Source organism: Bactrocera oleae, chromosome 3 (genome assembly GCF_042242935.1).
Source record: "Bactrocera oleae isolate idBacOlea1 chromosome 3, idBacOlea1, whole genome shotgun sequence".
In the NCBI taxonomy this organism is placed as follows: domain Eukaryota; kingdom Metazoa; phylum Arthropoda; class Insecta; order Diptera; family Tephritidae; genus Bactrocera; species Bactrocera oleae.
Window position 1 is genome coordinate 22,846,025 of NC_091537.1, and position 21,586 is coordinate 22,867,610.

General features: G+C 33.5%; 2 protein-coding genes across 5 annotated transcripts in view; one reads left to right on the forward strand and one right to left on the reverse strand.

Annotated features, from left to right (window-relative positions):
• Nucleotides 1-8,754: 8,754 nt before the first annotated feature.
• Nucleotides 8,755-12,148, forward strand: LOC106626226 (lipase 1). Its single transcript, XM_036366689.2, has 6 exons — nt 8,755-8,873; nt 8,927-9,100; nt 9,533-9,710; nt 9,786-10,000; nt 11,322-11,600; nt 11,676-12,148. The coding sequence occupies exons 2-6, from the start codon at nt 8,978-8,980 to the stop codon at nt 12,066-12,068; spliced, it is 1,188 nt and encodes a 395-aa protein (XP_036222582.2). The 5' UTR covers nt 8,755-8,873; nt 8,927-8,977; the 3' UTR covers nt 12,069-12,148.
• Nucleotides 12,149-16,893: 4,745 nt separating this feature from the next.
• Nucleotides 16,894-21,586, reverse strand: part of Trim9 (E3 ubiquitin-protein ligase Trim9) — a 195,237-nt gene continuing 190,544 nt past the window's right edge. For all 4 annotated transcript variants that reach the window (XM_070106242.1, XM_036366684.2, XM_070106241.1 and 1 more), the window contains one exon: nt 16,894-20,885. In XM_070106242.1, coding sequence (XP_069962343.1) covers nt 20,596-20,885 — 290 coding nt within the window. In that variant the 3' untranslated portion in view covers nt 16,894-20,595. The remainder of the gene's footprint in view (nt 20,886-21,586) is intronic.

Genomic DNA, 21,586 nt, shown 5'->3' on the forward strand with positions numbered 1-21,586 from the left:
AGTTTTGTTCACCTAACGGTTGTTTATATCACCTAAAACTAATCGAGTTAGATATAGGGTTATGTATATATTAATGATCAGGATGAAGAGACGAGTTGAAATCCGGGTGACTGTCTGTCCGTCCGTCCGTCTATCCGTCCGTGGAAGCTCTAAGTTGAGTAAAAATTGAGATATCTTTATGAAACTTGGTACACATGTTTCTTGGTACCGTAAAACGGTTGGTATTGCAGATGGGCGTAATCGGACCACTGCCATGCCCACAAAACGCCATTAATCAAAAACAAATAAATTGCCATAACTAAGCTCCGCAATAAGATACAAGACTCTTATTTGGTACACAGGATCACATTAGGGAGGGGCATCTGCAGTTAAATTTTGTTTTTGAAGTGGGCGTGTTCCCGCCTCTAATAGGTTTAATGTGCATATCTCCTAAACCGCTAATGCAATAATAACAAAATTCACTGGAAGCAAATGTTTTTAGCACTTCTATTGACGGTGTGAAAATAGTTGAAATCGGAATGGATGACAACCCCGCCCACTCCCCATATAACGGTACTGTTAAAAACGACTAAAAGCGCGATAAATCAAGCACTAAACACGCCAGAGACATTAAATTTTATCTCTGGGATGGTATGAGATGACTTTATAGGAACCGCGTTGAAAATTAGACAGTGGGCGTGGCACAGCCCACTTTTAGGTGAAAACCCATATTTTGAGATCTGCTTAACCAATTTCAACAAAATTCGGTACATAACGTTATTTTCATATTTCTATGTTATATTGCGAAAATGGGCGAAATCGGACTACAACCACGCCTATTTCTTATATAACACATTTTCAATTCCATCTGATTCTTTCACTTTCCACTATGCATATCAAGCAACAATGATTATATCGGGGTAAAACTTTGCGTGAATAATACGTTTAAAGTATGCCACCTTGTGACCAAAAATTGTCTAAACCGAGCCAAAACTGTTCAAGCTCCTAAGTACTAAATATGTTGACCCCAGTGCCTATAGTAGACCTTCTACCGAAAATATCAGCCAATCCACAAAGAAATCCAAAGCGAGTATACCATTTGACTTTGCGAGAGTATAAAATATTCGGTTACATCCGAACTTAGCCCTTCCTTACTTGTTGTACTTGTAATTTTTTGGATCCCTATAAAGAGTCATAGCGCGAAAGTTTCAAGCGTGTTGGTTTTGCTATGTTCAGAGTCTTGGTTTCGTGGTATAGACACCACAAAATATGTTGTATGTACATTTGCTATTTGATAAATTTATAATAAAGTCGAAAGAACACTCGAAAGTAAGAAATTTTAAAATTTAAGGATTTTGGTCGGTTTAAAAAATAAACCATCACACCTCGGTAACTGTAGAAAAAATATTGCAAAAGAAAATAAAAAACTCGTGGCGAAAAAAATTGGCATTTCAAATGTGTCGCTTAAACACGAATTTATATAAAATTAAATTAATTTGCGACAACAACAATCACGGCACATTAATACTGCCTTGTCGACGCCCTCCAATAATCATATGGAAATGCAAATGGAGCACCAGGGATATTAAATGGGTTTGGTGCGGGTGGCGAGTAGTGTTACGTAATGAATTGTTTCGAGTGCCGCACAGCGCACTGTCAACAACAGATGTCCATCGTGTGGCTGCCAATAAAGGTGGTTGCGCGGCTAGCCACACCCGAAGGAACGATGGCGGTGCTTATGCACTTCTATGTGTGTATGTGTGTACGCAGACAATGGCATGTGGATGAGCGGTGAAGCGGTTTCTCAATGTTGGTATCTCTGTTCTTACTGCTGTCATATTGTGGCTGTGGGGCTTTTCCGGTTATTGCTCCATTTTTAAAGTTGCATTGCTTTTGTTTCGGCACTCACATAAATTATGCACTTCACTTTATTATTTGTTGTTTTATGATCACCAATATTCGAATACGTATTTGCTAAATAAAAGAGGAAGAAGCAAGCAATCCGAATCTACAATGCCCTTCACAAATAGAAAAGATTTCATACAAGGTCATATTATATATATAAGTATATAGTGGTCAGATCTGAAAAATTCCTTGTTAAATAAAAAAGTTTTCCGTACAACTTGATTTTAATCGTTCAATTTGTATGCCAGCTATGTTCTGTAGTGGTCCGATATCGGCGGTTCGGATAAATTAGCAGGTTCTCCAGGAACAAAGAAGGTGTGGCGGACGGATAGACGGTTATACGGACGGAATGGCTAAATGCTCAGCTCATGTTGATATACAAGTATATATATATACAAACTTAAAATACCCTGTTCAGGGTATGATTAACATATTTGGTTAGTTTTGAGATCATATAATCCTACATCTGCAACAAAGTTGAACCTGTTCTTCGAGGCATATTTACGTCTCTATTGGAATCGGTAAAGTAACAGAAATGTATAACGAATAAGGTTTTCAAAATTTCGCAACTAAACTTATGTTTTGGCAAGCTATTTGCTCATTTGGCCCAAGCGTAAAAGTTTTGATAACGGAAGTCACTATTAACAGATAGAAATATTTAGTCTAAAGCTTTCTTCCGGTTTTTGAAGACTTAAAGATTTAGTGTTGTTTTGATCCAAATTGGGAACCTAACATTAGGCTAGGAGCTTTTAGGTATGATAAAAAGACAATAATATAAAATTTGTTTCCGTAACGTATAATCCTCTGAATACACCGATGATAAGGCAAGTTCACCGATATTGGACTGCTAATTATATAGAGTGTTTTTTAGACTTCATATAACCCTACAAAAAATAGTCCAGCGGTGTTAAATCGCACTATCTTGGAGCCCACGCCACAGGCCTATGACGCGAGATAATTTGCTCACCGAAAGTTTCTTCCAATAAATTGTTTCTTATTTCTGTTTCGGTTGCCTTAGATACAAGTATAAGATCGATTTAGCATATATTTGTGCTCCTATCAATGATTTTGCAAGATTTGCTCTCGTTTATTTTTAAATCTTTATTTTCATTTTACATTACAAAAACTAGAAAACATAAAACAAAATTACAGATATATTTATATCAGGTTTTAAAAAATAGGGATGTATTAAAGAAACTATAAGAATGTCGAATATATACATTATAACTCAATTAAATTGTATGCGCTTTTTCTTTAAAATTTTCCAGTTGACAACGTCCTGTAAAGGATCAGCAATAGTCTGCCACAATGGGACGATCCCATCAACCGTTCTTTCATCCCTTTTAGATATTAGTGGAACCGCTCTCTCTGCTTCTCACTATAATTTAATCAATTTTTGAAAATTTATCTAGATGATTGCTTAGGTATACGAGTATGGTCTAACTTGACATTCATATTTCATATATATTAGAATCTTAGTTTGCCAGCATATTTTGCAAAATTTATTTAGCTTTAGCAAACGCTATATCATATCTAAATTGATCCCGTTTTAAAGCTGTGAGTTCATTTTGAAAAAAATTAACTTTGGCGTAGATGTTTCACACTACCTCTTACTTCCACTGATGGATTGTAATGATTTCTGGGAGCATGCTAACTACTTTTGAAACGCAAAGGGAGATTTTCATTGAGTAAAACTGGAGATTTAGTAGACTGTAGATTTTAATATCTCCACGTTTATTTTTATTAAACCTTAAAATCTTCGGTATAATATTTCGAATATTTTCGGTAAAAAAGCGAAGATATAAAAAATTAAAATATGATAAAAATAAGAGCACATCCAATCTTTTTATGAATAAATTCGTAATCTGAACACTTAAAACCATCAAAATTTGCAAAGAAAAAAATATATTTTGTAGTGCTGTGTTATCATAGTATGAACGATGCACCTTAGACCATAGCCCTCTACATTCTGGGCAGAGCAATTAAAGTTTTTCAAAGCAGGTTTTTCTTTCGACTTGGAAGTTGAAAAACAGATCGATAGAAGAAATACAAAAGGACTTATAGGGTTCCACTTACAAACACTGTTCCAACTTCATAATCATCCACTGCATTTTACTCAAATCATATGCACGGTTTGTATATCTTTACTCAGTTTATGGGACCTTCTACCATTGGCTGCTTAACACTGATGCTCCTACTGGCGGTTCTACTGACCCTCATAGCTCATAGCAAGTGGGTTGTCGCGTGTTCTTTGTGTTAGTTTACACTTCATAAATCCTAAAGTTCTACTGTTCGTTCGCCAAGGCATTCGCACGTTCGTTGGCGATATATACAACAACAATACTTACTAACTTAACAACTTAAGTTGTGTGCAATATTACAGCACCCGTTGAGGTTGCATTCGCGAATTTACAACAACAATGTAAATAGTTGTTATTGTGAAATTTTTAGTTATTATTTCGTTTTCATATTGCATTTCCCTTCTTTTCCCCATTTTCATCTGTCAAGTTTTCATTCTTCAACAACCATAATCACACTTTCAGCGCGCAACTCCGCGAAGTCATCTCTTAGTGTAAGCCGCTTGACTGTAGACATAATTTGTGATAGCGCTGCCAGCATCACAAGCTAAAATTAAAACCACCAACACTTGGTCTGTGCAATGAACACGCTCTGGGACAAATTTTTTATTTTTATTTTTTTATTCTTTTGAGAGTCAAAATGAAAATATGTACAAATAAAAGTAGGTAAAAACAAGAAAAATCGTAAACTTCAGCAGCAACAAAGCTATAATACCCTTCACAGACTCAAGTTTTTCCTATCCCGACATCGCTTGGCTCTATGGGCTCTTGAAAAGTTCTAAGAACATCCGACGTTTTCGAGCAATATTTTGTTCAACGATGAGGCACATTTCTGGCTCAATGGGAATGTAAACAAACAAAATTGCCGCATTTGGGACAAAGAACAACCTGAAAAAATTGGACTTAACGGATGGACCATCTGAGACGTAGCCGCGGCAAACATTTGAACGAGATGATCTTCAAAAAATAAGTGCCAAACAATATTCTTTCGAATGATATTAAACATTCCCCATTAAATTTGAATTTTCTGTGTTTTTTCTTAAAAATAATAAGGAACTTTAAAATAGATAACCGGGATATCTATATAGACGGATGGTCAAACAGACGAACATGGCAAAATTTACTCAAATCGTCATGCTGATCATTTATAAATATATACATACGTATACTTTATAGAGTCTGACGTTTTCTTTTTAAAATAAAGCGAATACAGAATGAAAGCAGACCTAGGAGATATGGGAGTAAAAAAGCTTGGGTCAACATAAGGAAAATATTTTGAATGCGCTCTATCCCATTAAGGTGAGAGTAGTATTTCTATACATAATTTACAAGGTAACGTCGGAGAGGTATTTTCAAATTTGATAACAATTTTTATTTTACAATAACAAATTAGCCGATTTTTTCGCTAAAAGTTGAGTTTTTTCCTACAAAGTGTCCCCAAAAAGTGAAAAACCTTAATTTCAAAAAAAAAAAAAAAAAAAAAACACCCGAGTGCTACCTGGAAAAAGCGATTATCTAACGAGGATAATTTTGATTCAGCATCAAGTTGAAAAGCGATATAGAGATTTGTGAAGCTGGGATTTTTACAAGTATCGATATTCAATTAAGAATATGTTTAATCAACATATCAAGTTCGCATTAAAAGCTAATTTTGTCCAACTGTTTTTCCATTTAGTAGTTTAGTTTTGGGTATATTAATCAACCCTATTAAAATCGTATTAAAATTAAATAGCGATTTTGGCCAGCAATTAAGATATGATAAAAAGTGTTTAGGGAAATTACCTTTCAATAGCAAACAATGCAAAGAGTGCTGACCGGAATTGCATCATTTCATTTTCACTTTAATCTATATATAGGTATGTACGTAAAATATAACCCTTAATTAGCTGGAAAATCGATGTTTACATTTTTGCTATGGCTTTGATGATTGAATCGATCGAGATCAAAGCAAATATGAATGCACTTTTCGCATTTTGTAAACATAAGATGAGTGGCAAATGACGAACAGATTTTTTGGGGGAAATCTGAAAAGTGTGCAAAACATTGCACAGTTGCACCATCATTGCCGAAGAATTAAAGAAGTGTAAAACGAATACACTTTTCTAAAGAAAAACTTTTCCTTGCAACATAATAATATTGATGTTACTTCGTAAATTTTTCTGAATTTGAATTAAAATTATTTTTCGCGCTCATATTTTGTTATGGTAGCCGACTTTATGGTATAAATCGATGTATTGACTACTTCACAATTTAATGTTTTGACCATCTTTCATTATTAGCAATTTCTGGGGGGAGCGGGGTTAACCCCCAAATAATGGATCCGCCACTGCTTTAACTTTTTGTCACTTTTTACTCGGTGGATTCCGTACTTTTGGTTTACAAGTATTGATATACATATAGTTATACAACTTATAGACCGACAAGTGCCAATAAGGCAAAGAATCGCTCGAAGTAATTAAAATTTTGCTGCCGCTTTGTCGATTCCAAGACGTTCTCAAGAATTGGGACACTGTCTCAAACCACAACCTGGCGCATTTTGAGAAAGGATTTGGGTTTGCATCCATATAAAATTGTTTTCACTCAAGAACTGAAGCCAGAAGGATCACCGTAAACGTCGTGAATTTGCTGAGTTTGTATGGTACAACTTGAAAACGATTTCTGTAAGGAAATCATCTTCTCCGATGAGGCTCACTATCATCTGAGAACAAAACTGTCGATTCTGGTGCAAAGGAAATCCACAAATGAACAACCATTACATTTACCTAAATTTACAGTTTGGTGTTGATTTTGGTCTGGCGGAATCATCGTTCAGTACTTCTTTCGAAATGAAGCTGGTTATACCGTTACTGTCAATGGAAAGCGGTATAGATCGATGATAAATAACTTTTTATGACCACAATTGAAAGAAGTTGATCTTGACAACATTTGGTTCCAACAAGATGGGGCTCCGTGCAACAACCGAATTATTGCGAGAAAATGGAGATTCCATAATTTTGAGAAATTGTGACATTGAATAAAGAAGTTGTGATTTAACAACATTAGACTACTTTTTTGGGGTTATCTGAAGTCGTTGGTCTTTAGCAATAAACCAGACTCTCTTTAAATCTATTAAAATTTGGGACTTCCATGTTTATATATATATCCCTAAATACACACTTGAACTTAATCAATTCTTATTTGTTTCCAGATTAATTTGTACCAACGTGAAACCACGATATAACGAACATCGGTGAATAACATATAGATGGCCCTTCGCAAAAAATTTCATTGCAAACTGTTTCAGTCCGAATATACTAGATATTCACATACATACATATGTATATAATGAAGATGATAAAAACTCAAAATATTGATATTATTACTATTATTACTATTTTAGTCTAGCTTCAAAGCTATTTCATTCGTAGCGTTCTTTGAACGTGTTCGACATGCAAATAAATGCATGTCATATAAAATTAATTTCCTTATCAGATCTATTAAATATGACGCAATAACTTTGCATACTTGTATATACATACATATGTATGTAACCACATTGCACTATATATCAGTACACTACCGTTAAATATAATTTGGCCTGGAGTGTGCTTTTGTTTTTAATTGGGTATTTTACGCCACAGATAATATCTTAAGAGACAAACACTTTCTGGTGATCAACGGTGACTTTTAAAGAGAAGATTATGTCTTAATTCAAAATTGAAGTAACAAATAAAAAAAGGAAAGATTTGCAGATTTCTACCTGAAACACTATAATTAATAGCAATTAAAAATAAATAAGAAAGAAATAAGATAAGAAGAAATAAATAAGCCAAATAACTTTAAACAAAAAGACTTTATTAAAAACAAGTTTTCCTTTCCAAAAAAACAAAACGGTAGAACAAGAAATATGCCAGCGGTAAAAATGTAAATTCTTAAACTTTTTTGTTATTTTTCATTTATAAGCTTGGTAATTAATTTTTTTATTCCTTTCACTCCGAATTAAAAATAATTAATATAAATTTTCAATCCAATTTTTGGATTTTGGACTGGGGATTAAATCTTTTCTCTCAATACGGTATTTGGTATTAAACATTCTTTAATTAGTTGTAGTTAAATAATAAATAAATTGTGTTTCTTTTCATTGCGCTATTTGAAATAAAAAAATTTAAAATTAATTAAATATTAGCTTGGCCATAATAGCCATAATCTAAGCTAAAATAAATTGTTAATTCAATATTCATTTTTTAATTTAATTTAAATTTTTAATTTTTTTTTAAATATTTAAATTGTTTAAAATAAACTTTTAATCAGATTGTGGCATTAAATATTTATTGCATTGTGGTAGTTGGAATTAAATATTCAAAAATTTAAAGAAAAATTAATTCAAATGTTAATGCAATTACTTTTTCAATTCAATCATAATTTTGTAAATTAACAGCTATTTTTAAAATTTGAGTGCTAGGTATATTTATTGTGCCAAAATAAGTTCAAAATTTATTCTTAATGTGCTTTTGATATATATCAGTACAATAACATTTCACCATCGTTAAAGTAATGCAGTTTTGAATTTTTTTTGTCCAAATAATTTTAATTTACTTTAATTGTCAAAGCTAATGTCAAGTTAACGAGCTTTAAATATCGCTACAAAAATCTGTTTTAAACCATATATTGTTCATATGTTTTTTAATGTAAGTAGATAGGTATACATATATAATTAAATACCTATAAATAATATATAGCCACATACCTACATTATTGTAGTATAATGTACGTGTGTAATTATTTAGATGAACTTCACTCGCCGTGCAAGCGAAGCTTTCACAGTATTTTTCGATTTCAGCGGAGATACTTCAAATAAACGGATATTTTGTCGCCAATTTTTAAAATATTTCAAGCCAATCATAGCCATGAAAATGCAAAGCGTGAAAATAAGTACATTAGTGTAGAATTACAATACAATAACGGGTTATTAAAAATTTTTAAAGTTCGTTCTAATATTCAGATAACCAACATTTTATAACCGAAAATCCTCCAATATGTCCCACTTAATCACGCTTAGCAAAACTCTACAATTTATGTGCTTCTTCGGTGCGGCGATAGCTGGTTATATGGAAGACAAATATTCGGCATCAGTGTTGGAAGATAGTGCTTTAGATATGGTTAGTAAAAACTAAAAAAACTTTCTGTGTATATGGCCAAAAAATCGAGGCACGCGTGGCTTTGATTTTACAAATAGTGCTAGTGCTAAGCTGAAATTTCGTCTAGACTCCTAAAATGACATGAAGTTACGGAAAGAAAGCACCAATTTTGTTATAGGAGATGATCCATATAAAAAGTGAAAAACTCCTCTAACCACGAAAATTATAACACCCTGGAAGAAATGAAGGAGACCCTATAAAAAACATATTTGTTGGAACCGTGGATATCGGACCACTAAAGCATATAGCTGCCATACAAACTGACCGGTCAAATCAAGTTCTTGTAATGAATGCTTTTATTTGAGAAGGGTATTCCAAATTCGGTGCAACCGAAGTTAACGTTTGTTCTTGTTTTACTTTTAATTATGTTTATGTTTTCTCTTGCATGTATAGTTTGGACTGACTCGGAAGTATCACTACCCTTTGGAAAGTCACTTTGTCACTACTGAGGACAAGTATATTTTACGCTTATTTCGTTTGCCGCGTCCGAAGGCGCGACCTATTTTTCTAATGCATGGCCTTTTAGATAGCTCAATTACTTGGCTCCTAAGTGGTCCGTGGGCAGCTTTTGGTGAGTAAGAGTATTTGTATAATGTGCAAATACATTTTATATTTTATTGTTGCACCTCTATACTCGTATTTTCAGGTTACTATCTCCACGATCTGGGTTACGATGTGTGGATGGGCAATGCACGTGGCAATTTCTATTCACGGAACCATACGTATTACAATCCGGATACCGACAAGTCATTTTGGCGTTTCAGTTGGCATGAAATTGGCTTTTACGATTTGCCTGCCTCGATAGATTATGTTTTGGATAAGACGAGCTATGATAAAATCGCATATTTCGGTCATTCACAGGTCAGATCTTAGTTAAAATACTGACTGCTCTTACTTTTCTAACAAATTAGTAAATCACCTATCATGTGAAACTTCCGAGACATCGATAAGAAGCTCTCGACCGATAGTTGCGATTCTTTTCCTGTACAAAGCCGTGCATTCGCATAGATATTCCATAGTCCCCTCTTCTTCTAACTCCTCACAGCTTATACAATAGTCGTTGTATCGTATACCCAGTCTGCTGGCATGTCTGTCAAATAGACAGTCAACTGTTTGCACTGCTACTAGAATTCTTACATCATTCCTTTTGAATTTTAATAGTCGGCATGTGCGGCCCATATTCCATTAGGCCAGGTTTGCCTACTTATTTAGCAAGTGAGGGATTGTCTCCACCGAGGTTCAGCTCTATCTATAACATGTTTGTCGATTAAATGTCTGCAAGTAGCCAGAGGCATGTTTATTCCCTCTTTATCGGAGTCTGATTGTAGGGTGATGCTTGCTCTGGCTAGTTCCTCTGCTTTACATTTACCGGAATATCACTATGTCCTAGAACCCATTGCAGGTTTAACCTGAAATAGAATGTTAGATCCAATAAGGGATCAAGGTATTCTTTCATTACCTTCGATAAAAGTTTAAGAAACTTTAGTTTATAGCCACTTGGCTATCTGTATATATAAATACATTTTTGGTTGTAAGCACGCTTTTTGTCAGAACGAGAAGGATTTTTTAATTGGTGTGATTTTCGCTTCGAAGACACTGCAGTGGTCTGGTAGTCGAAAGGCGATTCTGATATCTAATTTTACTAAAAATTCAACACCTCTTAGTCGATTATCTCCATCCGTATAGATACTTATCCCGGTGTGTCTGTCCACCTCACCCCTATCTCACTCTTCTCTGGAAGTGAAGACAATATTGGAGACCGAATACTACTTTAAAAAAGGAGTCGTTGATTACTATTTATTAGCTTCGACGAAAAGTAATATAATTCAAAAACAGAATATATTGAGAGATCCTGATTGAACTGCTTAAATCTACTATATACTTATACAGTGGCAATCTTAATCTTGAAGCTAGAGTAAGTAAATGTACCCTTTGAATGCGAATAAATCGAAACCGCAATAGTTATAAGGAAATATACAGGTTTTGTTTCGGTTATGGTGATAAGACGGTCATATTCATAATTCATCAGTTGGCATGACTCTGACTCTCATTTACATACATTTTCAAGTATTCTACAACAATACAAATCTTTATTATTGTCTCAAATTATGCTACATATGTAAACACTTAATTTTAAATGGCTAAAAATCTGTATCTAAATATGCAAATATTCTTTTAAAAGGGCACCACATCCTTCTTTGTGATGACTTCTATGCGTCCGGAGTATAATGAAAAGATTAGCATCATGAGTGCACTTGCACCTGTGTCCTATATGAAAAATGTAAATGCTCCTTTGCTGCCGATTTTGAGGAATCTTTTTGCTATAGCAGGAAACGCAATTACCGAGTTTCTGCCACGTACTGAACTGTGGAAAGCATGTTTCCGCTCCAAAATGACCGAAGATACTTGTTTTGATTACATGTATCAATTATTAGGAAAGGATTCCAAAATGTGGAATGCGGTGAGTTAAAAACAACAATGGACTAACTATTTTAAAAATTATGGTTTATATAACACTTTTTTCGGCAATCATCAGTCAATGGCGCCAGTTTACATGTCCCATCTGCCAAGTGGTTGCAATTTGAAGCAATTCAAACACTACGTGCAACTTATCGACTCTGGGCGTTTCTGTCAGTATGATTACGGACCAACGGAAAATCTCAAGCGTTACAATAGTTCTCAGCCAAAGGACTATCCCATCAAAAAGATCACTGCACCGGTCGCGCTATATTACACCTCCAATGATCATCTTAGCAGTTATAAAGATGTGCTACATCTGTCCAAAGAGCTACCAAATGTTGTCAAAAATTACCTTTATCCATATAAAAAGTGGAATCATATGACGATGATATGGGGTTTGGAAGCACGCGAATTGACTCATAAAAATATGGTAGAGTTAATGAAGAAATTCGAACCGCAATCTATGTAATGAATTAAGCAAACGCAGAATTATTTTGTGTACATTGGAAAATTAAGTTGTCAAAATATATTAATCTTTAACTCTATTAATCGATATTTCTTAAATATTTTACTTATGTATATAAACCAACATCATTATATTCTCGCTATACAGCATCATACTGTACGTAATATTTTGAGAGAAACATTGCTTTTGCTCAAAATTTAGCAATTTCGGAAAACGCTTCGCTGCCACACGTTTCTTGCCCAAAACATTCGAAAAATTGAATGGTATAAGCCGATTGATATGTCAACATCCTCTACAACTTCCCTAATAGTGATTCGACGATTTTCAAGACTTTTTCACTGTTTCACTGTTTTCTTCGCTTGTTGACGTGGTCGCATAAAACTGTCAAAAGCAAACTACTAATCTGGCTCCTAATGCAAGCTCATGATAAACATATGTGTCCGACTATAACATAAACCAAATATCAATAATCGAAAGTACACAGCCCCCGAATAATCAAAATTCACCTTTTCCTTTGAACACACCTCGTATACATGATCACCATGATGACTGAGTCGATTTACCCGTTCCGTCTGTCTGTCTGTACCTATATACGCGAGCTAATCGCTCAGTTTTTGAAATATACCTCTGAAATTTTGCACACTTCGTTTTCTCCCAAAGAAGCCGATATCGGACCACTATAGTACATAGTTGCCATACAAACTGAACTATCAAAATTAAGTTCTTGTATGAAGTTTTTCTTTACTTGCAAGATATACTTACGAAATTTGGCAAAGTACTTGTATGGAAAACTTTTGTATTTGACAAGATATCATCACGTAATTTGGTACAGATTATTGCTCAAGGCAACGGCATAATCTGCGAAGAAATTGTTCAGACTGGACCACTATAGCATATAGCTCCCATACAACTTAGTAATCAAAATCATGTCCTTATATGTAAATCCTTTTTATTTGACAAAATATTTTCATGAAATTGGCAAGGAATATTATTGAAACCAACGGTATAATCTCTGAAGAAATTTTTGAGATCGGATCACTATAAGATATAGCTGCCATATAAACTGATTTGTGAGGGCTATTATATCTTCGGTGCAAGCGAAGTTAACGTTTTTTAACGTTTTGGTATAACCACCAAAGTTATTCATTTATATCTAGTGTTGACCTCTCATAAAACCAAACCTTACAACCTACCTTGGATATTTGCCGGCTTAAAAGTCTCGCACAGAACACCGTAGTCCAAATTCTTGTGTACCGATCGAATGGAAAATGCACGTATACTTTGAAGAAGTCACGTCTTTTAAGTAGTAAACGTAGTATTTACCTGAATTTACTGAGTATTTGCAGCCCAATTATACTGTAAGCTGTAAGAAGTGAATGTTTGTCATACCCTTGTTGTTGTTTGCTGTGTGCAGCATTTAAATAAAGTCGATGCACTAAGTTTGCTTTCCGAAAGCCAGAGCACATTAAAAGCTATCAACTAGCACAGCTAATGTTGTTGCTATTTACCTCCAGCCATGTAAATATGTATGTACGCAGATGCTCGTAATTAAATAATTACTTTCCTGATGGCTTACTTCAAGGCGCGTGTATTTGCTGTTGTTATGCCAAAGGTTGCGCTTTTCGGTTTGAGACAAGTATTTAATGTAATGAGGCTTTGCTTTGTTAAGATACAAGTCGCCAGAAATGATGTGGGCGTTACTGTTGCGGCTGGATGTTGCAACTTATGGCTGCTATTTACACAATTCTCTCAAACCTTACTCGAGAGCATAGAAATACGCCAGGGCAAGTAGTATGTATTTAGGGTTTGTTAGTTCGGCTTTGACTCGATGGCCTGATTGCTTACTTATTTGCTACTGTTTGCTTACTTAACTGTAAACGTCACTGTCAGAGTGTAACTAACTTTGGAGGGGCGCAAAAATTAAGAGCTACTTATGGCTTCGTAGAGTGCCACTTGTCGCTGGAGTTCACGGATGTTGAAGAGGCATTGCATAGTTGCAATGCAAAATTAATTTTTTTTCTTTTGCTGAATAACAATAGAAAATGAGTGCTATTGAAAACTTTTGCATTCGATTTCGAAAGAGTAAAAATCCTTGAATTAATAAATAATACTCATTTGAAAAATTTAATTCGTCGAAAAAATGGCAGCATGAAACTCATACATCAAAATGGCATACATAGTGACGGCTTAATATTGAATTCCGCTTAAGCTGACAAGAGTTGGGTGTGGATACATGGATGTTCTTTTTGGCAGCTGTGGGTGGTTAAAATTGTATATGGTTCCATATGTATGTGTTGCAAATATACTTCTCCCATTCGCTTCCCTATTCAACTCAATCGCCGAATTAAGTTATTTGCCAATGTCGCTGGCATTCAGCCGATCGCCAAACCTTCCACCAAACTGTCCGGCTTTCAACTGTCACTTTGACAGCTTGTCACTGTTTGGCCAAAATCGAATGAATGGATGGGCAATCGTTGCATGAAATGCTACAAAAAAAAAACGTAAATTTAGTATTTTGCTACCTTTGGAAGAAAAGAAAATTATATTCCTCGAACAAATGCGTTACCGGTATAGTGCAAGCTCAAGTTTTTTTGTTATATTTTATTTTCCTTTTTTTTACGGTTTACTTAAAAGATCAAATCATAGATTCCATAAGAATCTAAAATGAACGGCACCTGATGAGGGCGGTAGGTGCTTTGAGGGAACTCGTTTTTCCTTTTCAACACCACCAGAATTTAAACAAGGAATAAGAAAAATGGAATATAATTTATTTATTTTAATATTTATTAAACAAGGTTCTCATTTTATCAAGTGATTAATATCTTTAAAACCTAGTGTACTTTAACCGAGATATCGGTCCGAAATTTTGTACACGTCATTTTCTCACCAAGAAGCTGTGCTAATTTGTCGGAACCGCTGATATCAATAGCATATAGTTGTCATTCAGAACGAACGATCGGAATAAAGTGCTGGCATGGAAAACTTTTTCATTTGACGAGATATCTTCACGAAATTTGGATATGTATATGGATTATTGTCTAATGCAATCTCCGAAGAAATTGTTCTAATCGGAGCACTATAGTATAAAGCTGCCAAAAAAACTGCACGATCGGAATCAATTCTTGTAAGGAACCATTTGTATTTGTGAAGGGTATTATAGCTTCGGTGCAACGGAAGTTACGTATTTTCTTATTTTTTACCAAATACGAAATTAACTAAATTAATGCACAGATGGAGAGGAGTTTCAGATTTTCGACCCTAATTAAGAACAGCTTAAACAAGTTTCTAGATTGAATAGCACACGCAAATATTTCCGCAGTTCATTTGAATTCTTGGAATATATATTACAGTAGCTGCAGCTTTCTGGGTGGCCTTTGGGTATATGATATATGTATGTATTGATAAGCTGAATAATAAGTTAACATACATACTTACATCACATACATGTATTGTATGTTATGTGTGGATTTGTTAATCAAGTTATTTATTTAATTTTGAGTTATCCATTTGCTGCAGTATAAACTTCATTGGCTTTTGATTTCAACAATCATTGGCTCAGTAGTAAGCGGTCAACAAACGCTGACACCACAACACCTCCCAGCGGCTTGGCCATTTACCAGCATGTCAGTGGCAGCAGTGGCAATCGGCTATCACCGACACTTCATGGCCTCGGCAGCAAATTCATTTTAACCGCAGATATTTGCGGTTTTCATCTTCTTCAATGTCGGCCGGCTACAATGCTGTCGACTTTTTGCTTTTGCATTTTATTTGTTTACTTATATGTATGTGTCTGTATATATTCAATAGATATACATGTGTACAAAATGTGCATGCATTAATTTTTTACAATTTTGTTGTTTTTTTTTTTGCAATTTCTTTTGTTTTACTTACTCTATTTGGATTGAGTTTCTACAATTGCTGTTGTGGCTTTAATTTATTATTTAAATTGAAAAGCTTTGATGTTTATCCAACGCTGTGCAGTGGCGCATCAAAGTGTTGTGAGAGGGACAAGTGTGGCGGCTGGATTGGCTGATTTCAGGTAGTTGGAGATTAGCTGGACCTCTGCCAGCATAGCAAAATCAATTAGAAATAATAATGAGCTATCTAGTGGTTCGGCAATCACGCAGCTCGGTCGACCTCAAACGCGACTATAAGTGAGCACACACACACGCAATCCATGGATGGCACTGTAGCTTGTTTAGAAATACCTGGAGGTTATTGTATACGGTTGCCATTTAATTTTAGCTGATTTCACTTTGGCTATTGTTGGCCTGTGGTTGAGCTTGTTTGCCTATCAAAGCGGTTGCGAAGGCGGAGTTTCGCAAACATATTAAGGATGTTTTGCTAAATAACTAATGTATATACATACTCATTCGTGTGAATTTGGTTTCGTCAACTTATTCGCCTCAATCGGTACTCTCGGACGATCTTCATAAAAGGAAAGAATTGATTGGAAATACCAGTGTGATTGAAACTGACTATGCGTGAGATAATATACGCATTTGTCATTAAAGTGGTCTTCAGTGCTACTAACTTAAGTTTCAGAGTTTTAAGGCAAGTTCTACTATTGCGAAAGGCTCAAATTTTTTTATACCCTGAATAGTGTATATTAAGTTTGCCACGAAATTTGTGGACCCAGAAGAAAACGTCGGAGACCCTATCAAATATATGTGTCATTCCATCCAAAATTTACATTAAAAAAAATTTTTCCTGCAAAAAAATAGAAAAATTTTTTATTGTTCTTTGAGGCAAAATATTGGACATGTATTTTTTTACATGTTTACTCTAAAAAGAACTCCTGGTAAAATTAAATGCGAACTAGTGGTGCTTCTTTGTGACATATGTATTTTTATTGATTGTTAATAATTAGCCATTAAATTTTATTATCATTTGTGGTATTTTTTTGATCATTACATTGCTGTTTTTTTATGAACATTCTAGCCAACTTCATTTGGTTTAGCTTGTTTTTGTTAAGTTTTTTTTTCTTCTTTTTAATTCATCAGCTGACATATTTTGTTTTAATAATTAATTACATTGGGATTAATGCGAAATTACTATTTACTTTGCAATTACGTTTAAATGTTTTACTCTTAATTAAAAATAAAAATTATTTTATAGGTTCACCGCTAAAACACTCATACAAGTACATACTTATACGCATTTATTTATGTATTAGTATATATATATATATATATATATAGATATTTACGTTAAACGTATGTTTTTAAATACAAATGCAAGCACATACATATATATACATACAAGTATGCTCTTTTTATACCATTTAAGTTTTTTAATTTTTATAATTTTTTGTAATTTTTCAGCGTTTTCAATAATAGAAAATGGTTTCCTACACTAACAATTAATATTTATGCAAAATTTACAGGCATTTCTTTGATTCAAACGCAAACAAGGTGAAAAAACGAATTTATGTTTATATGTTTGTAAATTTTATTGATTTTTATTTTATTTTATTTTTTTTTTTTGTTCTGCTCCGTTGGACATTTCTCACAATTTTACTAATGGCACAGTTTTTTAAGTGCAGTTTATTATTATGGCATCATTTTAAACATTTATGGTACAACTCTTTGCCGCTTTTTCGAAAGCTTTTAAACAGCTTGCAGTTAGCATTGAAATGACAACTACTATTTACAGAGCGCTTCTATGTATATCGTTAGTTATTAAATTTAGTTCGCATGATTTGGCGAAGTCTTTTGGCTTTCGTCTCTTGGTTTTGAGTTTTTCTTTTATGTAATTTGTGTCCAAGCATTTATAATACAATACACTTATAGAGTAAGTATCTAAGCTCTAAAAAAGTTTACGCTAGTGTGACATTTTTGGTATAAGCTTAAGTGGTATAGCTGGAATGCGCAGGGAAAGCATTTTACTTTGCTCTGCCTTAAATGTTTCTCATTTTAACTTTGCCCTTATTTTTTACACCTATATCAATATGTATGTACATATTTAGATGTATGTTTTCTAAGAATTTAATTTTATAATTTCAACATTTAGAATCTGCGATTTTGGAATATACTTGTAGATTGTAGCTTTGAGAAATTTTTTGGTATCGAATTTCAGTTTAAGGTCTAGTAATTCTAGTAATTAAATATATTATGCAGCTGTTTTTAAAGTGAGTGGCTGTAAACTGCCGAATGTAATATATATATATCATGAAAAAAACTCAAAAAGCAATCGAAGGCGCAAGCAACTTAAAACAAGCTGACGAATGAATAAATAAAAATAGAAAAACTGAGACCAAATTTCACTGCTGTGATTAAATTAAACGAATCCGGAGATCATTACGAAGATTGAAAACTGTTAAAGTAATGAATATCAAATAAATAGTAAAGCAAAAAACTTATTATTTTTTTACAAATAAATATCAAACCGAAAGCTATTGACTGTCCCTAGTAATGTAGTATTTTAATATTTTTGTAAATTTGCAAAAAATGTGGAAAAAATTTAAAAGGTGACAAATGCTCAAGTTGATCCGAGTAATAGTTTTGGAGATACAGCCTCGTAAAGTTGCGCGCTGGAGGTCAGCTATACATAAACTGTGTTTTCAAAAGTGGTTGTCTCGCGAGTCACCCAACCGATCTTAGTGAAATTTTGCACAGGTCTTTGAGATATAATTTCCAAGGTCTTGAACGAAGTATTTTTTTTTTTCAACTACAATTATTTAGAATAAAACTTCGAGAAATTTTCATTAAAATATGCATTTTTTTGTAAATGCGTTTACCAAAATACAATTTTTACTTTTTTTCCTGCGTTTTATGGTTTTATATTTTCCTTTTTATTACATAAGATGCTCTAAGAAGTTCCGCTGTCAACGTGGAGGCAATTTATTTCCCAAGGGCCTGCCGGTAAGAAGTCGTAATGGCCCAGTTTTGAATATTTTCCTTTGAAAATTTCACAAAATCTTTGTAAAATTTGTATTTTTGGAATAAAATCTAAAAAGGTGTGGCTAACTTTTTAGAAGAAAAAAAGTTATTGAAAATATGCCGTTTTTTGCTCGAAGAAACCCATGTAAACCCTTAAAGTATAAATACTTTCGGAAGAAGTAAACCCGCAAATAGTTTTCGAATTAATCGTGAAATTAGCAAAGGGTTCTCCGGCCTTCTGGTATGTTTGCGAGCAGGTAGTTAGCAGCAGCTGAAAAACTTCAAAAGCCTTCTTTCTCAAAAAAAATTTGTTTTGAACTGGTGACCACTGTACCTCAAAAACCGCTTGATATATTTCAATGAAATTTATACTGCTTTCTGAAAACATGAAGAACTAGGGGAAAACTGATCAAATAATTTTTAATTTCGATTTTATACAAAAAATAACTATTGTTCTTCTTTTCCCGAAAATCTTGAAAAAAAATTTTACTATTTTTTTAATTAAAAATAAAGCTTCGATTAGGATTATCTATTAATAAAACAATTTGTTTTTTTGTCCGATCGATTTTAGCTAAATCCCAAGGAACTGAATCAACACAAAAGAACCATTATTTTTAAAATAATTTTTTTTTTCATATTTCTGTCAGGTCAAGTCGAAATCTTATTTAATGAAGCTATGTTTTAACGTTTATAAAATAAAATAACTTACCAGAAAAAAAATTGTAATTTTTTCATGACTCTGACTACAGCTAACCTCCTAATCTTCTACCATTATATTTTAACATTTTTGAAATTTTGCAAAAAAGTAAGAAAAAATTTATAAGATGAAAGATTTTGATTGTGATGTATTTAAGATTTCGCTTTGAGTTTGGGGCATAATTATTTACCTTTGTAATAGTTATTACTTATTCGTTGGCAATCACACATTATTTACCGTTTTTTCAACTATTTCAACAATTTAATTAATTTTTTTTTTTTTTTTTGATTTTTGTTTTTGGTTTTTTTTTTAACAGTGTCGTGTGGTTAATGCAGTTATGGCTGAGCTTCTTTAAATTTTTTAGATTGTTTATTTGTTTGTACATTTGTTAATGCTTGCTCATATTATAACTTTCATTGATGCATTATCAATTCTAAATGCTTTAAACCGACTATTACTTTATGTTTTTTTTAATATTGTTCATCTGTTGCTGCAACATTACATTTTATTTTCGCTAGTGGTAAATCCAACTTCGTTTTCGATATTTCTCAAAATCTCTGATGCTGCAAATGCTGAATTTTAAATGTGGGTTGTTATGCTAAATTTTTATAAAAATTAATAATTGGAATATTATGGCGATTTTGAATTCCACTTCATTTTAAATGCTTAAGATATGTGTCAGCGACCCATTTATGCTACTTACAAATCGAATTACATAAAAATTAATATACTTATGCACTTAAGCAAATGTGTAAGCTAATTAAACCTATAAATACATTTAACGTGTAAGTAGACGCCTAGGTATGCATGAATATGGATTACTAGTATTTAAATTTGCGCTTAAATACGAAATATTTACACAGTTGAAGAACGTCTAAGCGTAACTCTTCTACTACTCCCCTCTCACTGCGTTTCATTCTCTCGGATTACACCGGATCTTATTCAATCTTACTCAGAAGTAATCCATTTTCGGCGCCTCCATAGCGGTGTGTAGGGTCAGTGTCACACCGCGATTAATGCTGACGGCCGGATAGAAGACACCGTAGAGATCACGGAATGCTACTGAACCTTGTGGCATTTCATTGACGAGAAAACTCAAAGTATGCCGTTCCAGATCAAGTAGCACACCGATGGTGCTGCCAGTGGTTATACCACCCTCGACACGTCGCTCATGTACGGAATTATGCTGAAACCATGAACGTTGTCCGTCAATGTACATAGCAAACGATTTTTCGTCTTTGCCTGAAAAGAGAAAATAAGTAGAATATTAAAATACTAAATAAATAACATACAAAGAAGATAAATATGTATAGTTCTTTCTTTGTGACAAAGTTTTCCTTTATTTTCTTCTTTAGGAATCTTCACTTTTAGGAATTTTAAGGACGTATAAAGGACGAACATCGGCCCAAGTCAGACCCGTCGATTAGGATCAACCCTACGACCTAACCTAACCTATTGCTTTGTGATGACAATTATAGAAGTCCGGGGAATTAAAAAAGATTCTTTGTGAGACTTGTTATCAGTGATATTGCGACCGTTATTCAATTGACAATTATGGAAGTTCTTGAAGTTAAAAAAAAAATCTTTTCTATGAAACTTGTTTCAGTGATATTCCGAGCGTTATTCCGTTATAGGATTGAAAATTATGGAAGTCCTTGAAATTTAGAAAAACAAAAAATTAAATGAAATTTGTTTCTGTAAGATTTGTTTTCAGTGATATTCCAATTCGATGTTCATGTATGAAAATTGAAATAAATGTGAAATGAGAATGCCAGTATCTTGCATCGCACGCCCTTTTCTCCGAAAGAATATAGTCATTTGTCGGAACTACCAATATCGGAGAACTTTAGCATAAAGCTACCATATAAACTGAACAATTAAAATGAAGTCCTTGTATGGAAAACTTTTTTTTTTGATAATGTATCTTCACGAAAATATTATAT